Genomic DNA, 22,582 nt, shown 5'->3' with positions numbered 1-22,582 from the left:
GGACCATGGACATAGTAGACGTACTCCTTCAGAACCCCCATCCAAAGTGCAGTCAGAGCAGCACACATACCCTCAAGAGGTTGCACAGGTTGATAAAACGAGGCCACGCGCCGGGTTCGGGGTTCTACTCGGGATGTCGGGGCCGCCGAGGCATCTCTGATCGACACATCTGCCGGACTTCAACCGAATTGCTTCACGCCTCTCGCTAAGCGAGCGAATCATGAAGCGACGTGATGTCTGTCTCGCAAGATACAAAGCCAGATGGTTGGTTACCGGTACAAAACTACCAGCACTTCCAATATGTGATGCTGTTGCTGCGCAGCAATAGTCTCTGTCGTCTCTTTTTGCTACCGACTCTTCACGTCAATATGTCCACACAGACGGTAACCGCCAATGAGCTCCAGCCCATCCCCATGGTCGAGCTCGAACAACAACAACATGAATATCATCATGGAGGTGACCTCGGGGATTCTCAAGTAGCAACATCTCCCGCGATGACTCCTGCCGACACTGGTCCTGCGAGTATGCAACACGCTGTAGTGAACCGAGCAACAGCGGCCCCATACTTCAAGTTACTCGTTGCCGGCTTTTCCTTCTTCTGCGCCGGCGTCAACGACGGTACGCTGGGGCCCTTGATACCTTACATCATCGACACATTCCGCATCGGGACTGGCGAAGTAGCCTTCATGTAGGTAACATGAACAGTAACTCAAAATACTACCGAGGAAAACATCATGTCTATTAGCAAGCACTATACTAGCCCTAGGACTAACTAACCCTTTGCCGTTCCGTATAATACCATAGCTATGTATCCACCTTCGCCGGCTGGTTCCTCGCCGCCGCCACCGGCCCGCTGTTCACGGCACACCTCAAGCTGGGCCAGCTCCTGACCTTGGGCGCGGCGCTGCAGCTGCTGGCGCAGTGTCTGCGGATGCCCTGGGGCGGCGGTGGCTCCTCGCTCTTCCCGCTGTTCTGCGCCACTTTCTTCGTGCAGGCCCTAGGCATGGCCTATCAGGACTCGCACGCCAACACGTTCGTGAGCGGCCTCCCCAACGTGCCGCACCGCTGGCTCGGCTTCATCCACGCGTGCTACGCGCTCGGCTGCCTCGTGGGGCCGCTGATCGCAACGGGCCTCGCCACTTCCACCACGTCAACGTCGAAAACGTCACCAAGTGCTACTACTACTGCTACTACTGCGGGGGTAGAGGGCTGGAGGAGGGTCTATTTCATCTTGATCGGCATCGGCGTCCTGAACATGGCCGGCGTAGCCCTGGCCTTCAGGGACAGCCTCTGGAGCAGCAGCACCAGCAGACTACTACGAACTTACCATCCCTCCAATAACAATACGCCGCCAGCGGCAACAGACAGCGAGCAGCAACACCAACCCCAAAAGCGCAGAAAGACCAGAGCCGCCTTCCGCGAGCTAGCCACCCTCGTCCTCCACTCCCACCCCCTCTGGCTCCTAAGCCTCTTCTACTTCTTCCACTTCGGCGCCCTGCTGACGGCAGGCGGCTGGGTCGTCGCCTTCCTGACAACGGCGCGCGGCGGCGCCCTGTCCGCCATGGGTTACGTGCCCACGGGCCTGTACGGCGGCCTGCTCCTGGGCCGGCTCCTGCTGGCCGAGCCCACCTTCCGCCTCGGCGAGCGGCCGATGCTGCTCGCCTACAGCGCCGCCTGCGTCGCGCTGCAGCTCGTCTTCTGGCTGCAGCCCAGCGTCGTCGCTAGCGCGGCCGCGCTCGGTCTCATGGGCTTCTTCTCGGGGCCGTTCTTCGCTACGGTAAGTTACTTACCTATAAATAGACAGACAGACAGACAGAGGCGTCAGCACTGCTGCTGTGCGTAACCGTTCGTGTATGTTCATCATCATTTGATAGGGCATGTCAGTGGCTTCCCAGCTGTTCCCTAAAAAATCGCAGTCCGCAGCTCTTGGTAAGTGTGTCTTTTTCTGTCACGCGTCCGAGTCCCCATGACAAACAAGAACAGAACACCCCGCAATACGAACAAACATGACTGACAAAGGGGGGTCCGTCCGTGGGGGGCACGGCTGGGCCACCTCGCAGGTTTCATCTTTGTCCTCGCGCAAGCTGGCGGCGCCATTTTCCCGTCGATAACCGGGCTGGTAGCGACGAGCGCGGGTGTAGCGGTCCTGCAGCCCATTGTGCTGGCTCTCATCGCAGCCAGCGCATTCTGCTGGTATCTGGTGCCGAGGGTGGTCTCACCTCACGAAGAATGAGTAATCCGGCGCGCCGAGAAATGGAACAGCAGGGTTACAGAGGATGCGCCACAACGAAGGAAGCATATGCAAAAAAGTGCTGGCATTCCAGCCAGACAGTCTGCATCACCGGTTCTTCCGAGTTGGTCAGCATATAGTAGTTCCAACAGGCATCATCCCATTCTTTCTGGTTGTAAATGACGTGGATCGGGCACAATTTGCGATAACGGTGGATCGCAGAGAAGTATCACCACCGCAGGTAGTTTCTCCTCGATGCAAAATCCATATGGCAGTATCAGATATCACAATCTTCTTTGTTGATACGTGTGGTTCTAGACCAACATGTGAAATATTGTTGAATCGGATAACCGAGTTTGCAGACGGTCCAATAATAACCCGACATCCAACCGACGTTATCATTCCTGCAACATCCTACATACTGACGTCACAGCCCACACCGGTGACAGGATTGAAGTTTAGTTGCAGATACCGATACATACCTCGACTCAGGCCCATCACCAGAAACAACTACAACCTATTCGGACTACGTACTATCAGATTCGGGAAGCGATTTACTGTGGAGCCGCCTTTTGCGTCGACGACACCATGCTCAATCTGGTCTGCGTGGGAGCATGCTATCTGGACACGATCCTCAGGTAAGCAAGGCCGCATGCAGTTTACGAGCTTACCTACTACTGCTGCTGCTGAAACCGGCACGGGGCCAACGCTGGCCCTCGAACCCGTGCATATGTGTCTGACCTGATTTTCTTACAGTGTCCCTCGTTTTCCAGAAGAGGATTCCAAGCTGAGGGCAACCAGCCTCAGCGTAAGACGCGGCGGCAACTGCCCCAATTCGCTCGAGGTATTGCAACAGCTCCTTAAGGCGCAGGAGCAGCAGAGTCACAAGGTCAAGCCGTATCTGATCTCATGCCTCCCCGCGGCGGAGGCTCCGGCCTCGGCAAGGGTCAGAGACTCCTTCGGTCCTGATTCGACTGTCGACTTCACGAGGTGCATCTACCGCGAGCAGCACGACCAGCCGGCGAGTAGCTACATCATTCGTAGCGAGGCGACGGGCACACGGACCTTGGTCAACTACAACGACTTACCCGAGATGTCAGTACACGAGTTCCAGACCGCCATTGAAGGACTGGGCCACCAGGATGACATGTGGGTGCATTTTGAGGTGCGTCGCCCCGATCCCTTCCCATTGGCTTCACCCGTGCCGAACATACTAAAAGACGCAATTCTGACGACCGCTACTTTTCTGTGGTACAGGGTCGCATCCCGGAGACAACACTAAGATGCATCCAATATCTCCGGCAGGCTTTGCCGAAGACTAGCATCAGTGTTGAAGTCGAAAAACCGGACCGCGAGGGACTGCAGGAGTTGGCGGCTGAGGCGGACGTCGTTTTTCATTCCAAGAGTTGGGCTGAGGTTAGTGTAGTTGGGCGGCGGTGGCTGCTAGTGCTGCCGATGAATCGTTCACTACCCAACAGATGCCACACGGGGCAGGCAGAGGGGAAGCAAAGCTGACGATATCGCAGAGTATCGGATACCAGAGTGCCCGCGAATGCCTGATGGCCCAATCAGAGGTGGCACGTCGGGCGTAAGTGTTGCAAGGACGCAACGACGTTCCTTTTTTCCCCCTTGATAAATCTAGTTGCTGACGAGATCCAAATGGGATGCAGGTCTCTGCTTTTGTGCACATGGGGTTCAGAGGGAGCGGCAAGCCTGTCGCTTCCAAGTAAGAGCTGCGTGTCTTGCCTGCGTTACGACCTGGGCAAACTGTTCGCGTAGTAGAGTATGTCAGCACCACAAGCCTGCCCACAACCCATCCACTGCCCACACCCAAGCAAGCATCCAAGTGTCTTAATAAAGACACCTGCGTGTTATGGAGAGATACCACCAGAAAATATGATTGACGAGATCCCTGCCTGTAGCACCGTTGGCGCCGGTGACACGTTCATCGCTGGGATGTTGTACGGGCTACTGTGTCACCAGGATGACTGGGATGCGGATACAAAGGTGAGATTTGCCGTACAGTTGGCGACAAGCAAGGTGCAAGTGGAGGGATTTGGCGGCATCGGTACACATGTGACGGGAGGGGGGGTGATGGACCAAAAAGCAACTCCAGTGTCGTAGGCATGTAGTCAAGCTGACAATCTCCGCCTGTGAAAGTCTGCAAGCCATATTTGCCATATGACCCTTTGGATTACTAGAGTCTCTGCCTGCCTTCTCTGGATGACGGCGGCTGCACCTACCCTAACGAGCCGGCTATGTGTTATGTACAGATTGTCTCGCACTAGGATGCTTGTTCCGGGAGTGTGTGGTGTATGAGTCTCTGTGCACAAGAAGGGATCTGGGTCGGGCCCAGGACCTGCAAACCATCTTGGTAAAGACCGGTATGCGATTGGGTGAGCAACGTGATGCTTATTTCAGAATGGTCGCCCCCCTCGCTAAGATGGTAAGAATCGCCACGAAGGCGGCGCTACGCTACAGTAGTAGTCGGAGACCGAGCGGCAGAGGAGAGAGGAGTCTCGAGGAGCAAGGAGGGGCCGGCCGAGAACTTCTCAAAGTGGATGCCGATCTCCGTATTGGGTGTTGCTTGCTGCTTCCTTCTAGATTAGAGCGTCAAGCAGTCAAGTGTGTCGAGAAACCGTCCAGTGCATACTATTAATGGGCCGGAGCGCAGGGCAAGGTCAATAGGGCCCATGTCCAATGTCTTGTTGGCTGTGTTGTGTGTACTGTAAGAGAAGGGAGAAAAAGGAGCGGTGAGACTGCCTAAGGTGGGAGGGAGGAAGTGGACGACTGTGGACACATTCCATCTGATAATCTCATGTGCGGCGGCATGGTGGATGGACTCGCGCATGTACTGATTTAAGCGATATGCTAATAAGACATGTACTAGTATGGATATGAATCGGTCAAGTCTTTTGGGGCCTTTTTTTTGGTGGTGCTTGGCTTTTTTCACTCTATGTATGGCCGTCACCCATCCACTCATCACCCCTCCCGATCCATATGCAAGCTGCATGGCCGGTTAGCCATTGTACACACTTATCGTCATGCATGCGCATGCCTGCATGGAGACGCAAGGCAGGTAATTCGATCCGTCGACAACCTCCGTGCCTCATCCGTACACCCCGTACATAGATTACCCTACAGAGAGACCTGAGAGAGTGACCTACGCATGTGTGTGCATGTGCTGTGCGGTGCTGTGCTGTAGGTTAATGTATGCAAGCAAGTACGTACATGGCTGGCGTACATGCATTCTGAGTTTCATAGTAGGGAATCGTTGGCAGATAGGTATCTTTAGTAAGGCCGGGGAGCCACAAGGTGTGGGCGAGCGTGCCTGCCTGGCTCACGTTGCTTTGCTTGTGATGGCAATAACGATGCTTGATAATGATACTGTTACCCATTGTGGTCGTCTACAGCCAGCTGAGTGAAGGGACGGAGAGTATCATGTTTGACGTTTGGATTGCGCGTCTCGGCGAAACATGGATGGATCATGGATAGGCTGATTCGGCTTGCCGTCGTCGTTGCTGGACTACCTCGTACCCGTAGACACAAGACGACACGCACAAAGGAGCTTCATGAGGCAACGCGGGCGAAGCTTTGCATGACGATACGTCTACTCTCGTACCGATCAACAATAGCGTCGAGCATGGAGTACAGTAGAAGGATTCAAGGATGTGATGATCGTGTCTGAGTCATGTCCATTTTGCATCTCGACTCGAAAAAGCGTCGTCGCAGTCGAACGGAGCTTCGACGCTAGCGCTCGCAATGACGCAAGAAACGAAACGCCCGTACATAGGTTCTTTTTCTGCTAATGGAGAGGAGGAGGGTACCTTGTCCGGTGGGATGCTGATTTGATGTACCGGGGATACGGAGTACGTTGCTGTTTGACCCTCACTTCCCTCTGTCAAACAAGCTGCAGATGAGAAAAAAAAGAAGACCAAAGCCACCGGTCTAAAAGGAGGAGCCAAGAAGCAGAATTCATGGGACGATCACGCAGCTATCGAAAGCTTCCAGTTGGCTGCCTTCGCTAGTTAGTCTCACGCGGAAGGGAGCGGCCCACGTCTGCGGTTGTCGGGTTGTCCGTTTCAAGATCAAGGTTGTACAATGTCTTCCGGGCCTTGCCTGGTCGAAGCGTCGTCGTCCGGGGCCTGCTAGGTTAAGGGTTAAGGCAGGTGGTGCTGGTTAAACCTAACCTAAGGCATTGATGAAGGACGAAAGAGGCATGTAGGTACATCAATACGTAGCACACACATGGATGGTGTAGTACGCCAATCAATCAGTCAATCAATCAACTTCCTTGGCACGGCGGAGGATGCTGCTGGCTGTTGTGTGCTGACAGGACAGAAACAACCTCCCGCCCACCTATCCCATCCCATCCCATCACAAGCCGCAGCAGCACTACGTGTACGGCGCGCGACAAATGGCCCCCAAGGCCCCATGCGCAGTCAGTTTCCAGTCAGTGCCTGCTAGGTTAAGCCGGAGGAGGCTGCTCTGCTGCGGGGAGCTACCGTTTCCATAGTAGGCAGTTGCTAGGTAGGGTTAAGTTGTAGGCTACAACCTACCCAGTCTCAGGCCTGGAATATTATTGGCAGTGGATTGCGATCCCTACATACCCACCTTGACTTATGTAACTTACATATCAGAAAGAGACGGAGTAGTAGGCTGGGAGGGTCGGAGGTACCGTGTACACAGGCGTGTAATACAACCACCACTATGCAACGGCCCCAGCTTCCGTGCAGTGAGGGAGATTGATTGTAGCTGAGCACGGCTGGATCGTCTTGTTCCGTTCAGATTCCGTGGTGGTACTCGGTTTGTGTGTCTTTCATGCGGCTATCTTCGATCAACACCCAGTTCCAAGGAAAAATGGCGCAGCTATAACCAGTCCATTTTGATTGTGGTTGATATCGGTGATACCACCCCCCACCACTCACCTCATCCACGGACATCTCTATGGTCGGTCTGGTATTTTGATCCCAGATCCTGCTGAGTCGTAACGACGTGGTCATTGGGTCTGATGCAGTAGTTTAGCTGCACGGTATCTGACAGGCCGAGCAAGAGCCTTTCCTGCTCGTCCATCCTAATTTGCGAGCATTCTAGGTTAGTTGCTGATCCAAGACTAAGAATACAAATGGTTGACAAAAGATGAGGCGTGTCTAGGTTGCAGCATCGTTGGTCGGTGTGTCTGTCGCTCATTGCGGCATGAATATGATGCTGCAGCTTACTAGTCGTTTCGTTACGGTCAAGGTTCTACTATTACCCAGCCCGCCGTCTCTGAGTAGTATAGCTCTCATATGATGCTTGGCAACATGTGTAATATGTAATATACCTCTCTAGCCCGAGGGTGCCGCAATGCGGCCATGGTCATGGGGTGGGCCTGCACGGCATGGTCTGAGTGATGTGAAAAAGGCGCGGGCCAAAACCCTCACGAAATGGCGAGGCCGATTCGTGCCGCTTCGCAGAAAGTGGTTTCACGTTAAGGGGTGGAAGCTATTACAACGTACAAGTCTGGAATGGAAAAGGTAATCAAGTCAAGTTCATTTGTGTTAGGTTGGTTGGCGGGCGCCGCTCCTCTTCTCTGACGAGATGACTGAACCCCCCTGTCGTATCACACACTACACAAGGGCAATACGGCATAGCTTACCTTTTCAGACCGTATGCCGACGAAACCATATGATGACTTCCATGTACATACTGTAGTGGGAGTCTGGACAGTGCCCCGACTGCCTGGGGGACGACTCTGGCCTGGGCTGGGGGGTCTCTCACCAAGCGGAGCGTTTATTCTGCCACGACTATACCTATTTGGGATGACGCTGGTCAATTTCACATTTGAGGCACTTCTCGTCGTCGTACAGACTTGATTTTACCACCATTCGAACCGGCGTGACGGGTTAGGGTGATTAGGGTTAGGTCTGGTTAGAATAGTGTTCGGGTTGGTTAGAATTCGGGTTATTCTGGTATATTTCATGATAATTTTTGGTGGTGAAGTCGAGAATTCTGGTCCGTGACACCCTGACTAGCGCCCTCCCAAATAGGTATAGTCATGGCAGGATAAACGGTATCCTCACCAAGTCCAAGTGAAATGGGACTCCACCCCGCCTATCTCAGCCCCTTGAGGTCTGACTGGCTCGGACCCGTTTGGATATAGAGAAAGGTAAAATGCAGATCCAGAGGGCCGGCGCCTCTGGTACGTACACCGATAGTCGATATGACTTCGGGGTTCCATTCCGGATGGCAGAACGAACAATGCGACGCTAAACTAATATCTAAAAGTAACCTAACCTACCACCCCACCGACATGCATACATGATACTACCTACGCAGATGCGTATGTTTAGTATGTGCGAACATTCTGCTTGCGATTTCTGAACCCCCTTTGCTCCATGACGCCAATCACAAGTCATCTGCCTACCTCCAACCCAAAAGCGCACATCATTTCGTTGTTCGATTCGATGTGACCATCGTGCCGTACACAAACAGAATGAGGAATCCGGATAGCCTCGCGGTGTGAAGGTTGATTGGCAGGATTTGGCTTGTTTCGCCACCTGGCTCGAATTCGGAACAGAGGCCCCCTGGTTGCCGGCCGTTGTGCTTCACTAATCAAATACAACCAAGTCGAGACTCGAAGGAAGACAAGTCGCCGATGGCCACTTGCAGATCTGCCCGAGAAGGAGAAGAAAAACGAAACACTGCCTCGGTGGAACGCACATGGGAAAGTATACAGGCTTGGCGCTGGAGATTGGGGTTTTCTGCCAAAACCTCCTATCGGATCGCTCAATACAACGCAATATTCGATTCGCTTATTGTCCGAGGCTCGCCCGGCTCGACGACAAGTGACGAAAGTATGGGCCCTCGTGTCTAATCATGCGTTACGTACTCGTACCGTAGCATCGCGCGCTTTGCTCGCTGACAAGGCTCCCTCATCGGCGAGTGGTGCATTGTTTGAGCACGCCCGTGTCTCCGGTGGAGGAACCCCTAACTAACAAGGCTTTCGCCAGGCGGTAGAATCCCTGAGGTCGTTTTTGCGGTGTTATTCCGTACTGCGTACGTGAGCCAGAGCCAGGCTCTTGCGAGTCATGGAACCTGAAACTTAGGCCCCCCCTGCTCGTAACCTGCAGAAAGCTGCTAGTTGGGATAGAAATCTTCCAGAATCTCTTAGCACGGCTACAGCTTGGTTTGGCGAGCTGACAGGGCTAAATTTGAAGTACTCCGTAGGGGACAACTTGCTTCAGCCTGCTTGCTCCTGTTCGTTTAGAGAAGCTCTTGACTTCACGGCTTCACTGCCACAGTCTGGCAACGAGTGTATGTATGCCTTCACCGACTGCCTGCTCGGGCAAGGGAAGTATGAACCAGATGCCAGAGCATGCAAGAAAGACATGGGCACTCACCATCTCATCGGAAGCTAGCCCATGATACTGTACCAGTATACAATCTGTTTGTGATTGCGATGCTCCAAAACGCCACCCATGGCGGCAGCTTGCGAGACATGGGACTATGTACCCATCACATCGGTATTCCTATCGGTTGTCGGACAAAACGTGACAAGAGACCCTCCATGTGGATACGCCGTTACTAACTTTTGGGCTGGGGTCTTGGTCTTAGGGGGACAGTACCGAGGAAATATGAGGAGGCCTGTACGTGGCCGTGATGTTTGCGGGAGCCTTGTTCTTCCATGACTTTGAAGTACCTTGCAAGTCCCCTGCAAGTGTCCATGGCCTACTAGGGCGTTCGGGGGTAAAAAGGTGTGTGTGTGGCGTTCCTACCACGCACCTTGTGTCTTTAATTAGGTAGACTATCACCAGGCTTGTTAAGTTAAATCCGTGACGTGTCGAGTATCACCCAGTAGTGGTAGGCAAAAGACCCAGTAAAGCCGCTCCAAAGTCGTAATATCGATAACCTGGAGCAGCAGGGTAGGATTTTAGTACTGTAGCTCGAGAAAACGAGACGAACACTCCGCTGCACATGTAGCAGCCAACAGGAGGGGGACCTTGCCGCCAAAGAAACGACTACTGTCTCTAAAGCCTGGAAGTTGCACTCTAATAAGTCCGGCGCACCCAAGTATCAGAACTAGAATGCCGAGAAAGCGCAGTACATAGGAGTAAGGCACATCGCATGATGCTGTACGGAGTAGTAGACCGACCTGTTGATGGTCGTGGGTGGATCCAAGCGGGCATACGGCATGGCAGGTGTGTTCGATGAGGGGCAAAGCGTACTCCGTCAGTGAAGACCAGCGCCGAAATGGATTATTCTTTTCGCTCGGTTACTGTTTGCTTTCTTTGTGCATCCTATGGTAATCGGGTTTGATGAGAGTCAGACAGGTATGTGGAGGCCCGCGGAGTTTTGCAGAGCCGAGGTCATGCCTGACCTCTCAACAACGTGCACTGTAAAGCACGTCGCAATATGAGCTCCTTTACATGTAGACGAGAGCTCGATATATTGATCCAGGGTTGTATTAACCAAGGAGAGACCCAAGCCAGCGAAGCAGAGCTATTACGGACTCATGAGCCTCCAGGCTAATGTGCTCTCAGTGACGCGGCAGTGGTCAGGTGTGTGCCGTGGCCGTCGTCCAATGTGCGTACTGCTACAGACCTCTGCACCAACGAAGCGAGGTATTAAGTCAGGTGCCGATGGTAAGCATCGCCTTGTCGCCTGGCCAGTCGGAAGTAAGAGGGCCATCTCTGTTCGTCTCTTCCTTCTTCTGCAACGTAAACGAATAGGGAGTCCTAGTGCACAAGTGCTCCGATAGAAACGAAAACCATGGCGTGCCAATATCGTAAATGATGAACAAACCGCCGTGACGCGGTTTGGAATAGTGGTCAGCATCGCAAGTCTACTGCAGTCGTACTCACTGACTTAGCCATGGAGCTTAAGCAAACCCCTAAGTGGAAGAAAGTCCGACACGGAGCGCTGAGGCAAACGACACCACACGGCAGACTGCTGCGGTGTCGTGGCACGGGTCTTCCAATATTGGGCATGACCAGGTAGTAAGCTCTCGAATGTGATGTGGTTGGGATGACTCTGCTTGTCAAAATGACAAAAACACTCGACAGGGCGTCGCGGATTTGTTTTCCGGGGCGAGGGGGAGGCGAGAAAGGGCCATGGGCCGCTGAGGAGGGCTTGCCATGCTAAAATTACTGGTCAGCAGGCTCGCAGGGGCAGCCTAATTCTAGGGAGTTGCAAGGGGCGATCGCTTCGTTCTGGGCCGGGTGAATGAATAGATTGAAACACTTCCTTCCAGTAGGCAGTGAACGAGTACATGCTTTGTTAGTGGCCCTCGGCCAGTGAATTCAGCCACAACATGATGTAAGAGACCAAAACTACTGTACTGGCTAACCTACTGGCATGTACTTCGCGTATGCAGATGAGACGAGATGTGCCCTATTTTCTTTGCTTCTCTCCTGTCTCTCGCCTGTGGATTCGACGGCGTATGCATCCATCCCTCTTGTACTGTTTCCGGTCAGGTATGGTGGTGCAAGACCGGATTCATCTGTGCCAACTCAAGGTACAGGTACGATGTGTGTCGTACTTGTTTGATTGCTGCATACTGGAAAGACTTGCTGTCTGACTCCGAGATTACCTGCCCATTTGTCGTCTTCTGGCATGCCTAGCTGACGGATGCCGTCACGGCCGTCACGGCCGTCACGGCCATCACTACCACTACTGGTCAGATGCACGACTCGCCATCTGCAAGCATCTACGCACATGTGGAGGGGGAGAGGGGATCTCTGCAATTCCGTCAAACACGGAAATGCGCTGGCTGTATGAGGAGAGTATGTACTGTAGTTGCGAGTTGCACGCCAATCCAACCCGCTTTGTAAGGCAGGGATTTTGTACATCTTCGTGATACGAATCCATTCATTCACCCATAGCATAGCGGTGGTGCGCCTACTGCTACTGCCACCACCACTACCTCCAGTAGGTGGTCAGGTGGGTATGTCCATACTGTAGGCTGCTGCTGGTATGTACAAGGAGATTCCAGCAGTTTGCAATGCGTTGTTGGCCCGCCATCCACTATCGGTGAAACTGGGCCAGCCAAATGGCATCCTACAGCTAAGATGCAATTACTACGTGGTATCTGGGATTGTCTGGCTTCCTCCACCAATCAAGGACAAGTTCTCTGACTCTTCAGGAAGCTCAAGGGGCTGGACGAGAGGCGCATTAGCTGCAACAGCCAAAACGTTCAAAAGTTTTCAGGTGTTTCCCAGACGCCTAACTTTTGTGGCTGTGGACCACTATTAGCAACTCGAGCTTCCCGGTTGAGGGATGGGTTGCAGTACTCCGTATCTGTGTGTGCACCACTAATAAACACCGCAGAAAGCGCAGCACAGCAGCATGCTTTTTCTGGTTTTCGAAGGTGGTGCACTATCCGCCAGAACCTACCCTTCCCCTCTCGAACCCCCTCGCAGCCCAATTTGTGTGCTACTTCATCATCATATCCAGTGGGCGTCGAGTTACATGGGTATATTGGCTATCATCAAGTACCGCTGACATCCCATGATACGATACACTTTGGTGGTTGCAGTGCGTAGGCGGAGGAAGTCCCTGGCCGTCCATGACTACTTACCCAACTCGCAGATGCATTTTCGGTGATCCACAGCCTATCAAATTGGAATCCTCTTCGTAGCGATCCATCCTTTTTTCCCCTTCACTTCTTTTCTCCCCCCAGTGCTTGACCTTGACAAGACTACGGACTAACCAGATCTAGCACCAAAAGCCAACGCTCGTAACCATACCTCAATGGCATGACCAAGTAAAAGCTGCGAATGTAACAAGTCTATGCTGTCTCATCTTGGGGCCGTTACCATATCTGTTGACGATCGGTGTTAACCGGAGTCTTGCTAATGTCCATATGATCAGAGCCAAACTTTTCATGCAAGCACCGTTCCATTTGCAGGAGTGGGGCTCCGAGTAAGCGGTTGGCGCCCTTGTCACCTCTGGACTTCCACGCTCATTCTCGCTGCTCGCTCTGACTACCTGCTGGCATGTCCCTCAAAGCCCTCCACCACCCCCCTGGCCCCGGCTTATGTACTGCAGGCCCTGGGCAGGTACTTACGACACAGTTTAGCAACCTCACCTTCCCTGACAATACATAGATACAGTAGGACCGGACGCAACCCGCGATTGGTGGTTGAGACTTGGCTCGCTGCCAAATTTCAAAAAAGATCCCTTTGTTTTCACATCGGCGCCGATCCTCCAATCCCGATTCGATCAAATCTCACCTGGACCGCCCGTCTCACATATCGATGAACTGGACCAGGACCTCCTTCTACACACTGGGGGCTCGTTCCGTGCCAGTCTGGCTCGGATTATTATGGAGCCCTGCTCTTCTTGTCTCCGAGGGTGCAAAAGATTCGTATGCCGCTTGCTACATACCAGCATGTTTGATGGTGTTGTTACCGAGATGGCCAATAATGTAAAGTCTGTATCAGAAAAGGCAAGCTTGGCCACGCCCTCTCCAGGCGACTCGTCATCTAACAAGGGAAGCCATGATGAGAACCTCGATCCGAAGCGGGCCCAGCTTTAATATTTGCACATGTACGGAAATACTCAGAAGTATCGATTACTCATGGGTTTATTTGGCATGACCTTGAGGCTATCCAGATGGATACTGTATGATTTTTTTTGTCTTTGCTACCGTGGATACGTACCACTGCTCTTTGCTGTATCTGGCCATTGTCATCATCAACGTCAAAGATCAACAGGAAAAGGCTCAAGGATGCACATGCATCCACTAAAGACTGATGGGCATTCATCCCAGGCGAGGCGGCTTCAAGCTTCGTTCGACTGGCACACGGGGACACTCGGTATACTCCTTGTGCATCTACGACTAGAAATGGACATTCCCCTCTTCTTTTGAATCTCCATCTGCCTGTCCCAAACAAGTGTTTCCCGTAAACCATGCGGGAGCAAGCAAGGGTAATTTGGAACCTACATTTGCGCCAGGGGGTGGGTTAACTTACAGGTGAGAAGTGCTGAGCGGCCAAGCAAAAGCCACCAAATCCTGCTGGTCACGAGAAACCCCCGTGGGTGGGTGTAATATGACGAAGCTCGCCCCGCTGAATCTTGGGCCCCTTGTCAGCGGAAAGCCACTTCAGATTTGTCCTGCAAGGAATCAGCACCTTGAGCAAGCGTTCGATGGCGCGCTACTTCCCGGCGGTACCCTGTCTGGCTTCTAGGCTGGCTACTGGCTAGCTCTAGCATGTGGGGATGAATATCGCGGCGGTTCGACAGTCAGTCAGACAAACCTCAAGACCTCAGCCCACACTAGTGCATGGGTAGCACACTCAGTACATGGACCCTGGACCTGCACCTGGAATTGCCAGGCATCACAAGGGCGTGATTCTTTACTCGTCAGTGCGTGGGTTTGATTGGTATCCTAGTACTGTACTTGCTGCGCTGCTGGGTCTGCAACTCTGCAGGGCTCTCACTCCTAGACGCACCCCCTTTAAGTGGCTATCCTTGGGGACTACCTGCGCCGCCCATCGAAAATCGTCAATTTCTGAGCTCCAATGCCCCTTTGGTAAGATAGACTCACACCCCGTTGGACTTCCCTGGGGAACTGGAGATGGATCTTGGGAATCTGCTGCTCAGGTTGCACAAGGTAACAGTTGACACCCTACAACAACCACTTTCTACAGTACAGAGACGACTTCTTTATCTTACACGGATACGGCCTGCTGCGTGCGGGCACAAATCCATACGAAATAGGCAAGCCAACGACTGAAGACAGCATGCCAAGAGTACGTATCGGTGGAAAGGCGCCGCCCTGTGGCTTCTGTCCCTTTTGACCTCTTTCGAAACCCGTTCCTTGACCGCCCACCTAATTAGAATATACCTTGCAGATGGCCATGCTACTGCTAGTACTTACATGAGATCAAAGACTTTTGCAACCTGGTCCGATCCACTACACCAACACAACACTACCTTCCCTACCATCATCATCCGCCGCCCGTCCCCAGCCAGATATCGATACAATAAAGAATCCTCTTCCCAGACTTGTGGAATCCCTGTCACAACCATATGACGCAGGACTAAAAGTCTACTAAGAATGACTGCCAAACTTGTAGAAAAAGAAGCTAGGCCTGCAGGCGCACGCTCCTTTGCGTGCATACAACGACGCTTGCCGAAAAACGGGCCCATGTCTCTGAAGTACTGTTTCTCGGTTCCAACACCCAATATAATTCATATGCCAGCAAGCAAGCCCGGTCATCTTAGGTTTGATCTATTCTCTTGATGAGTCCTTTCCCCTCTAGGTTATTATTACTCTTCAGCATTCTTGGGTCCTGAGCACTTAGGAGTCTAGGTGTACCATTCTCATATACCCCTTTCATATCTACAAAACGATTCGGTCTCCCGGATATCAGAGCATCTGGATCTCTATCTCAACACCAGCAGCCAGACCATATCACCATCTACGTCCCAAGTAGCAGTCTACTTTGCAGCTACAGCTACAGCAGTACTATTATTTCGTCTCTCCAGAACATTTTTACCTACTGCATCCCCTCACCATGATGCAGTCTCTCATGGGAGGCATCCCGAACCATGCACCTCGGTTCTATGCCGCCAACACGGTAGCCGATGAATACACCAGACAGTTAATGATGGTCGAGTCCGCACGCCGGTCATCACGGGCCTCCAATGGATATCGCCCTACCAACGCCATGCGCGTCACCAAACCCGGCAGCGCCAGCACCAGCCCACAGTCTATGATGGCGAGGAGGAGGACACTGGTGAACGATAACAACATTGCAAAACGGCGGCAATACGCTCTTCAGCAGATGCAGATGGCAGAGCCGTCTTACGAGTCTTATCAGGAACCCACCAAGCGGTCCGGTCGACCAGTGAGCTGGCATCCCAGCACACAGTTTCAACAACTTCAGATGGCCATGTACCAACAGTACCCGCCGCAACAGCTGGATTACTCGCAATATATGATGCCAACCCCTACGCAATATACGGAAGCTGATATCTACGCGGCGTACCAGCAACTACCATCCACTCCAGCCATATACTCCGGACATACATCACCTGTGGCTACATTATCACCTGTATCACTACCATATACGACTAATGCCCAAGAACCGGTACCGCCGCAGTATGTGGCAGCTGCCGATACATGGGCCACTCCCGCACACTTTGACGCTGTCCCATATGGGTCTTCATACGGATCATCTCACGAGTCCAGTGGGAGCCCAGATGCCACGGAGCCGTTTCCATCATATACGGGCCAGTCTACCTTTACTTGGGATACAAGCTCCTCCGCAGGGTACCATCCCTCCGCCACACCGCCCACGCCAGAGACCTTTCAGCCAGTTGCTCGACCAGAACCCGCAGTGCCGGCTAAGGGAACTCAGCTTGTATCAAGCTGAGGAAGAGCCTGAGGAGGAGGGTGAGATCCTGATAGGGATGGGTCTCTACGACACCCCCGACAAGTCGGACATGGACCCGCAGCTGGACCACTACAGGACGTCAACGTCGAATTTATTAGGGTCTACCTACAGAAAGGGAGCCGGCCTCAAGCTAGAAGAGGCTTGGGGGCCACCCAAGGAGGATGAGGATGATGAGGAGGATGCCGAGAGCGAGGAAGAAGAGTAAAAGCATGGCAGCCGAAACGGGCATGAAGCCTGCTACAAACCAACATCTGGACGCGCATATGTCAGGCAGAGCAGTCTGGTTGAGTAATTTCGAGCACAAACGCCCAACCGTGGTATCTCCCCAGCCATCTTGGGTCCTGAGATGCCATTGGGTATGCGATAGCGGTCTCGCATCACGCTCTTCTTTCTCTGTTAGTCCACACATGGTCATGCACCAGTGCGAGACGGGCAACAGGGAAAACATGTACATGAATAATTACCTGGTGAATCTGGCGGATATAGCATCTGCCGTTCAACCTGGAAGTCACAAAGACCAAAAAAATTCAGAAAGCAATTATCAATGCTTCTCAAGACTTCGCGTTATAGTGAATGTGCCTATTCCATGTGATAGCCTACCTCCGAGGATGGTGAAGGAACAATCATGGCCAATTGTACGGGGGTAAACGCCTGAAGCAGGCCACGCAGCGTGTGTAAGTACGTACGTACTACTTTTTCTATCGTAAGAGGGCGCATGAGCGAGGATGACTGACTGGCAGCCGTTGGTGATGATGAATTTGCCGTGCCCGATATTGCTTGCGGGCTGGTCCCCTCTCCCCCCCCGCCCCCTCGGGCCATAGTTTCCAGAAACCTTCAAATGTGTACGTACCCCTTCCGCGAAGACAGGGGGTCGTCTGGGACTCCATTCCCAGTCCCCAGCAGGCCGGGCATTTCCAATTTTAGCATGACGCTAGAACGGTCGCCCCTGGTTTCCATGTGGGGAGACAGCGGGAATGTGGGGGGCACAAGATACGTGCTTTTTCTTTTCTTTTCTTGATGTTTAATGTTCCCTGACCCAGGTTCCATTAACTGACTGATGTAGGTACCTTCGTACCTTCATTCGTGATTAAATTCCTGATGGATCTTAACCAAATCCATCCATTTGTTTTTTCCCACCACCTCCTTCTAAAACCCCCCTCTCTTGAATGCTCCATTTCTTTTTTTACTCCACTGCTTTGAAAATCGTCAACCGGAACCGCAGCAAGACCCTTCAACCAAAGGAAGCAAGGAAATCTAAAGAAGAGGAGCGGTCTGTGCTTCTGGAATATACTACGTATCCGTTTTTTCCGTAAGAAGGGAACGAACAGGCGATCAGTATTTGTATTCACCGGCTGGGCATCTCCCGCCGGACCGGCTGCTGTAAGACTTTTGCTACACATTTCGACTAGTCCAGAACACCTGAGCACTCATTCGAGTAAAAGTACAAACCTCTGGCTCAGATTGACACAGAGGACCAGGGACGATGAGAGACTGAGATTCTACAGTGTGTATGTGTGTGTGCATGGGCTATTCAGTTGAGACGCTGTTTTATCCTCTTCGCTCTTTGCTTGTTCTGCTCATTATTGTGAAACTAGGCGTTGCACAAAGACAAGGACAGCGTACACCCTAGGTTACCTACTTTAGGTATCCATTCCGAGCGTGTCAAACCCGGTGGATCGTCGACAAACCTCCCTAGCCTTGCTCCGGCCTAAACGTACGTCTGCATAAAACTACTACTTGCTACCTAGAACACGACCGCAGATGAATACGACCGTCAAACTCCTCTCCCTCCTGGACATGGGGACTCCTCCGGCTGCGCTTGTTGGCGGACTTTCCAGTAGGTAACGCCGGCATCTAGGTTAGGGGCGTCATCCTGTTAGCTCGCTTCGACAAATATGATATTGCGAGTAAGTTGAAGGCATACGATGTGGCAGGCATATGTTTAGGACCCCCTGCCAGGTATTAAACTACCGTTCAGTAGCTGCGATACAGGTGGCGATACCTCCTCACTTCGAATTGTGACTTGAGCAATAACTAACTTTGCTATCTGGCTAGGGGTGCTAAACATACCCATACGACGTAGTATATTTGTATACCATTACGACTATATATACCTCAGCAGACTTCAAGCGCTTTAAGGTTTGTCGCTTGCCTTGTCCGTTTGTCCGACTTTTGCTTGCTCACACTTGCTGTACACACTACATGCTTGTTGATTGTAGTGCGTAGCAGTGAGGGTGAAGAAGATTTTGGCCTGGTCACCAGTTGGCCGCCCCGGAATTTTCGAGGTTTCATTCGCGCGCCCAACGAACCTCCGCCCTGGGGGGGCGGTCAATGGCGCTTGTCGTGGTCATCACGGTGGCCCACTCCCACTCGTGAGAATCTTACTTAACAACACGCGAAACGGTATAATCCGATACCGCCGTATCCGAGATTCGTCGGTTGGGTAGCAGCAGCAGGTAGCAGGGTATGCAAGGAGGAGTACCGAGGGGCGGCGGGGGTGGCAGAACCTCCTCCTCCTCGGCTCCTCCTCTTCTTTTGTTCTGAGGTGACAGCAGACAACAGCAACTTCTTGACTCGAGCAAACTTTGCACTACCATCTACCTCATACGACGCACCTACAGGGCTTCTCGATCTTTCTCCTCCCTGCATCACATGAGCGAGCGAAATACCGTTTCCTTTTTACCCTTGACTGGAATACTTATGACGCGAGGATCCCAATAGCCGTATCCAGGCTTCCTTTCGCCTGGGTCCATCTCGGATAGTATGGCGGAGATGGATGGAGGTTTCCAGCCTTATTAGCAGCGAGGAAGAATTGTCGACCAGGCAGCTAATCTAACAAGGCGCCAATAGATGATCAAGTTCAGCGCCCACTTGCGAGAGGGGAGGTCATGGAGACTGGATGATGGTTCGATCTTGCGTCCGCTGCCTTCTCGACACCTTTCTTCTTACCGAAGGGCTTTCTCACTTGGAACTAGAAACGGGAGGCCCAGACAACTCCTTTGCTTTGCCACAATGGAAGTACGATGTATCATCAAACGACCGCTTCTCCTTGCACGTTCATCGGGTGTGCCTTCGGCTTGGCCAGTGCCACCGCCCATTAGAGCTACCACTACTGATCAATGCCATCTTCTACAATTGAAGAGGGTTAGACGACCGGAGTCTCGTTTTTTGGTTCGACTGTGACTACGGCCTGGCTGCCTTACTGAATCACCAACTCCATGAGTGGAAATGGGAAGTCTAGGAAGTATGTCACCAAGGTGCATCTCATTCAGCCTGCCCGAGGGAGCCGTCCCTTCATCCGCACTTACGACGTTGGCAATTATGTTCATTGGGTACGACGTTGTCGGGTCACTTTCCGAGTCACAGGAGGCAAAGCCTTTCGGATTGCGGCGATCAACGATGGGCGATGCAGTAGAGCGATCCCCTTCTGCACTCGAACGAGAAACGGATAATTTACCTGGCGACAATGCGTCAAGTAATCCTCCAACGAGTGGCTAAGCCACGAGGCGATCTCTCTGCTTGAGCCCGTGCATCGCCACATCTGCTTGGACACCGCGTGCGAAAGCGAGCGGGCGCAAGAGATCCTACCCTGGCACATCTTTGAGATTGAGCCGCGGCGAATGAGGGAAACCTTCTTTAACTGTACGGTAAGGTCTATGATATGACGGTTGTGACTTGAAGCCATTAGTGAAGAAGTTAGCTGGCACTTGCGGAGTGTCGAAAAGCAGAACGACGCAGCCCCAAATAATCTCTCGGACACAAAACTTTCGCTGCGTGACCAACAACAGGCAAGTCTAAATGAGTAACACTAAAGACAGTGTCGCAGGTACTCCGTATGTGGCAGAGATCATCTGGACATGGAAAGTTGCTATGTTGGTGAAGGTGTAGCGTAGGCTTGGGTTGGTGGGTATTTCAGGTAGCCTCAAAAGTAACTGTCACTTCAATGTTCCGGTGGCACAAAAATTCTCGACCACAAGCTAGGATCGTCATTTTAAAGAACCAGCCTCCCACTTTGTAGCCTCACGACGGAAGAAGCCAATCTCGTCAAAGGCGCTCCAAGCAGACCAACGTCTTTTCATTTGCTCTTCTCGGGCAATCATACTTGCAGGGGTGCTGTTTTTATTTTTGGTTTACTTGATTCCACCGACCACCGGTCGCTCTCTCGCTCTTTCGCTCCCCCAAAATGGTTCAGTACATCCACACGCCTTGGCGGGACCGGGCAGAACTATTGAAGGTCCGGCAGGAGTTCTATCCCTCCTCACCATCGCAGCCGCCGACCAGCGCCGAAGCTACTACTGCTGCTGCTGCGCCTACTTCTTCTGCGACGGCGGATCCGCAGTCGTCGTCGTCGTCCAGCGAAGAGGCTCAAAGGCGCCATGCCGTCTGGAGAGTGTCCATGTGGATGCAGCGCGGCAGCTGCCCCCACATGGTCGAATCTACGAGCCTCCTGACGGCCGCCATTCTCCTAGATCTTCAGGAGGCCAGAAATGGGGCGGACAGCTTGTACGAGGCCGTCCGACTCGCCTACTCCGCCGCTTTCAGTCGGTAGGTTTCTCTCTCTACTTCTTCCAACATCCCTCGTGTCTCTGTTGTGGGGTTTGCTTCTTTTGTTCCCTTCTTCCTTTCGGACGGAGGTGCCTGCATTGCATTGCATTGCATTGCACGCAGGAGCCCTTACTGCGCATGTGCTGTGCAGTCTGTGTGGGTGTGTTATGAAACTTTGAAATCCAGTGGCTACGTGATACATTAGCCGCCCTCCGAGCGAGGTTGGCTTTCTTGCTACTCTAGGTTCAATCTGAGCCTGTATCGAATGCCCGATTTGAAACCTCAATCGACCAGCGTCGTGGATACCTGGTTTGTTTGCGCCCGTTGCCGCTCAAACCATGTTTCGTTTTGGCTTGTCTGTGTTGCCACTGGACTTCAGCTTCGCAATCTATCCTTATTCTGGGGGCTTGCCAACTTGCAACTACTCTAGCCGACTGGCGCCTCTTGAGAGTTTGCCAGACCTAGGAGAATAGTTCGAAAGCGCCAGGCCGGCCACAAGCCCAGACTTATCCTTTACACCGCATCGTCTTTCGCCTTCAACCCTTGATGCAGCCATTGGCTCGGACGCGGCAGATATGCGCATCTACTGAGCTTCTCCATTGGGTATTGCTGAGGAAAACTGACCAATGGATCAAACAGGTTTGTTACTGGTCTTCTTGATGGGCAGCAGGAAAAACAGCAGAAGCAGAGCATGTGGTCGATTGCGAAAATCATTGGTCTGCCAGCGACGTTCGTCGAGCTCAGGCATCAATGCACGCATGAGCAGCTTCCGCCACTGTTGAAGCTCCGATCGGCGGCTCAGAAATCGTTAGTATGGATCTGGGAATACTACTGGCAGCATTTGCCCACTGATGAAGCCCAGGGCAACCCTGGCGTCTCTGCACGAGATGCCTGCATAGAGTTGGTGTCGAGCTACCTACAAGAGACGGATGCGGCGAGGACGAGTATCATGGAGAAGCGGATGAGGCAATACGATGAGGTGCTTGTCCTTGAGGCTCTTTCGGAAATTGAATCATCCTCCAAGGACCCCATGATGCTCAGGCGTTCTTTGCAGCTATATAGACACATTGTGGATGGCGGCATGGGCTCGGCGGGTGAGCAGCAAGAGTCCTTGAGCAGCGGCAAAGATCTGGAGGCTGTGCAAGCGGAACTTGCTCAACAAGCTAGTCAGCTTGAAACACTGCAGCAGATCTCGAAGGCGGTCGTCGATGTCGCCGCACCGATGGAGTCCCCAATCATGACGAAAGGGTGGTCTACATTTGAAGGGACGTGGAAGCCGAAACCTATTGGAGTGGTGTAGCCGGATGTCACCTAATACATAATCAACACGTACTACGGCTTATTTGTAATGCAATCCACTACAGTCTGGTGCAACTTGCTTCCTTGAATCATGTACTTCCGAGAGGAAGTTAACAGTCCCCGG

At 52.6% G+C, this 22,582-nt stretch overlaps 4 protein-coding genes across 4 annotated transcripts; all 4 read left to right on the top strand.

Annotated features, from left to right (window-relative positions):
• Positions 1 to 368: 368 nt before the first annotated feature.
• Positions 369 to 2,233, top strand: PG994_014385 (MFS general substrate transporter; the record flags this gene model as incomplete). Its single annotated transcript, XM_066865794.1, has 4 exons — positions 369 to 688; positions 805 to 1,777; positions 1,875 to 1,929; positions 2,061 to 2,233. The coding sequence occupies 4 exons, from the start codon at positions 369 to 371 to the stop codon at positions 2,231 to 2,233; spliced, it is 1,521 nt and encodes a 506-aa protein (XP_066708923.1).
• Positions 2,234 to 2,818: 585 nt separating this feature from the next.
• PG994_014384 (Ribokinase-like protein) lies at positions 2,819 to 4,085 on the top strand (the record flags this gene model as incomplete). Its single annotated transcript, XM_066865793.1, has 5 exons — positions 2,819 to 2,868; positions 2,987 to 3,395; positions 3,488 to 3,646; positions 3,757 to 3,818; positions 3,884 to 4,085. 5 exons carry the CDS (start codon positions 2,819 to 2,821, stop codon positions 4,083 to 4,085), a joined length of 882 nt encoding a protein of 293 aa, XP_066708922.1.
• Positions 4,086 to 15,732: 11,647 nt separating this feature from the next.
• Positions 15,733 to 16,819, top strand: PG994_014383 (uncharacterized protein; the record flags this gene model as incomplete). The annotated part of the gene is made up of 2 exons (XM_066865792.1): positions 15,733 to 16,408; positions 16,479 to 16,819. 2 exons carry the CDS (start codon positions 15,733 to 15,735, stop codon positions 16,817 to 16,819), a joined length of 1,017 nt encoding a protein of 338 aa, XP_066708921.1.
• Positions 16,820 to 20,797: 3,978 nt separating this feature from the next.
• Positions 20,798 to 22,459, top strand: PG994_014382 (uncharacterized protein; the record flags this gene model as incomplete). Its single annotated transcript, XM_066865791.1, has 2 exons — positions 20,798 to 21,159; positions 21,799 to 22,459. 2 exons carry the CDS (start codon positions 20,798 to 20,800, stop codon positions 22,457 to 22,459), a joined length of 1,023 nt encoding a protein of 340 aa, XP_066708920.1.
• Between the last annotated feature and the right edge of the window lie 123 nt (positions 22,460 to 22,582).

The sequence above is a fragment of the Apiospora phragmitis genome, assembly GCF_038363925.1.
Source record: "Apiospora phragmitis strain CBS 135458 chromosome Unknown utg000013l:1.0-2965645.0:1.0-2969333.0, whole genome shotgun sequence".
Taxonomy (NCBI): Eukaryota; Fungi; Ascomycota; class Sordariomycetes; order Amphisphaeriales; family Apiosporaceae; genus Apiospora; species Apiospora phragmitis.
This window is presented reverse-complemented; position numbering and strand designations above follow the sequence as displayed.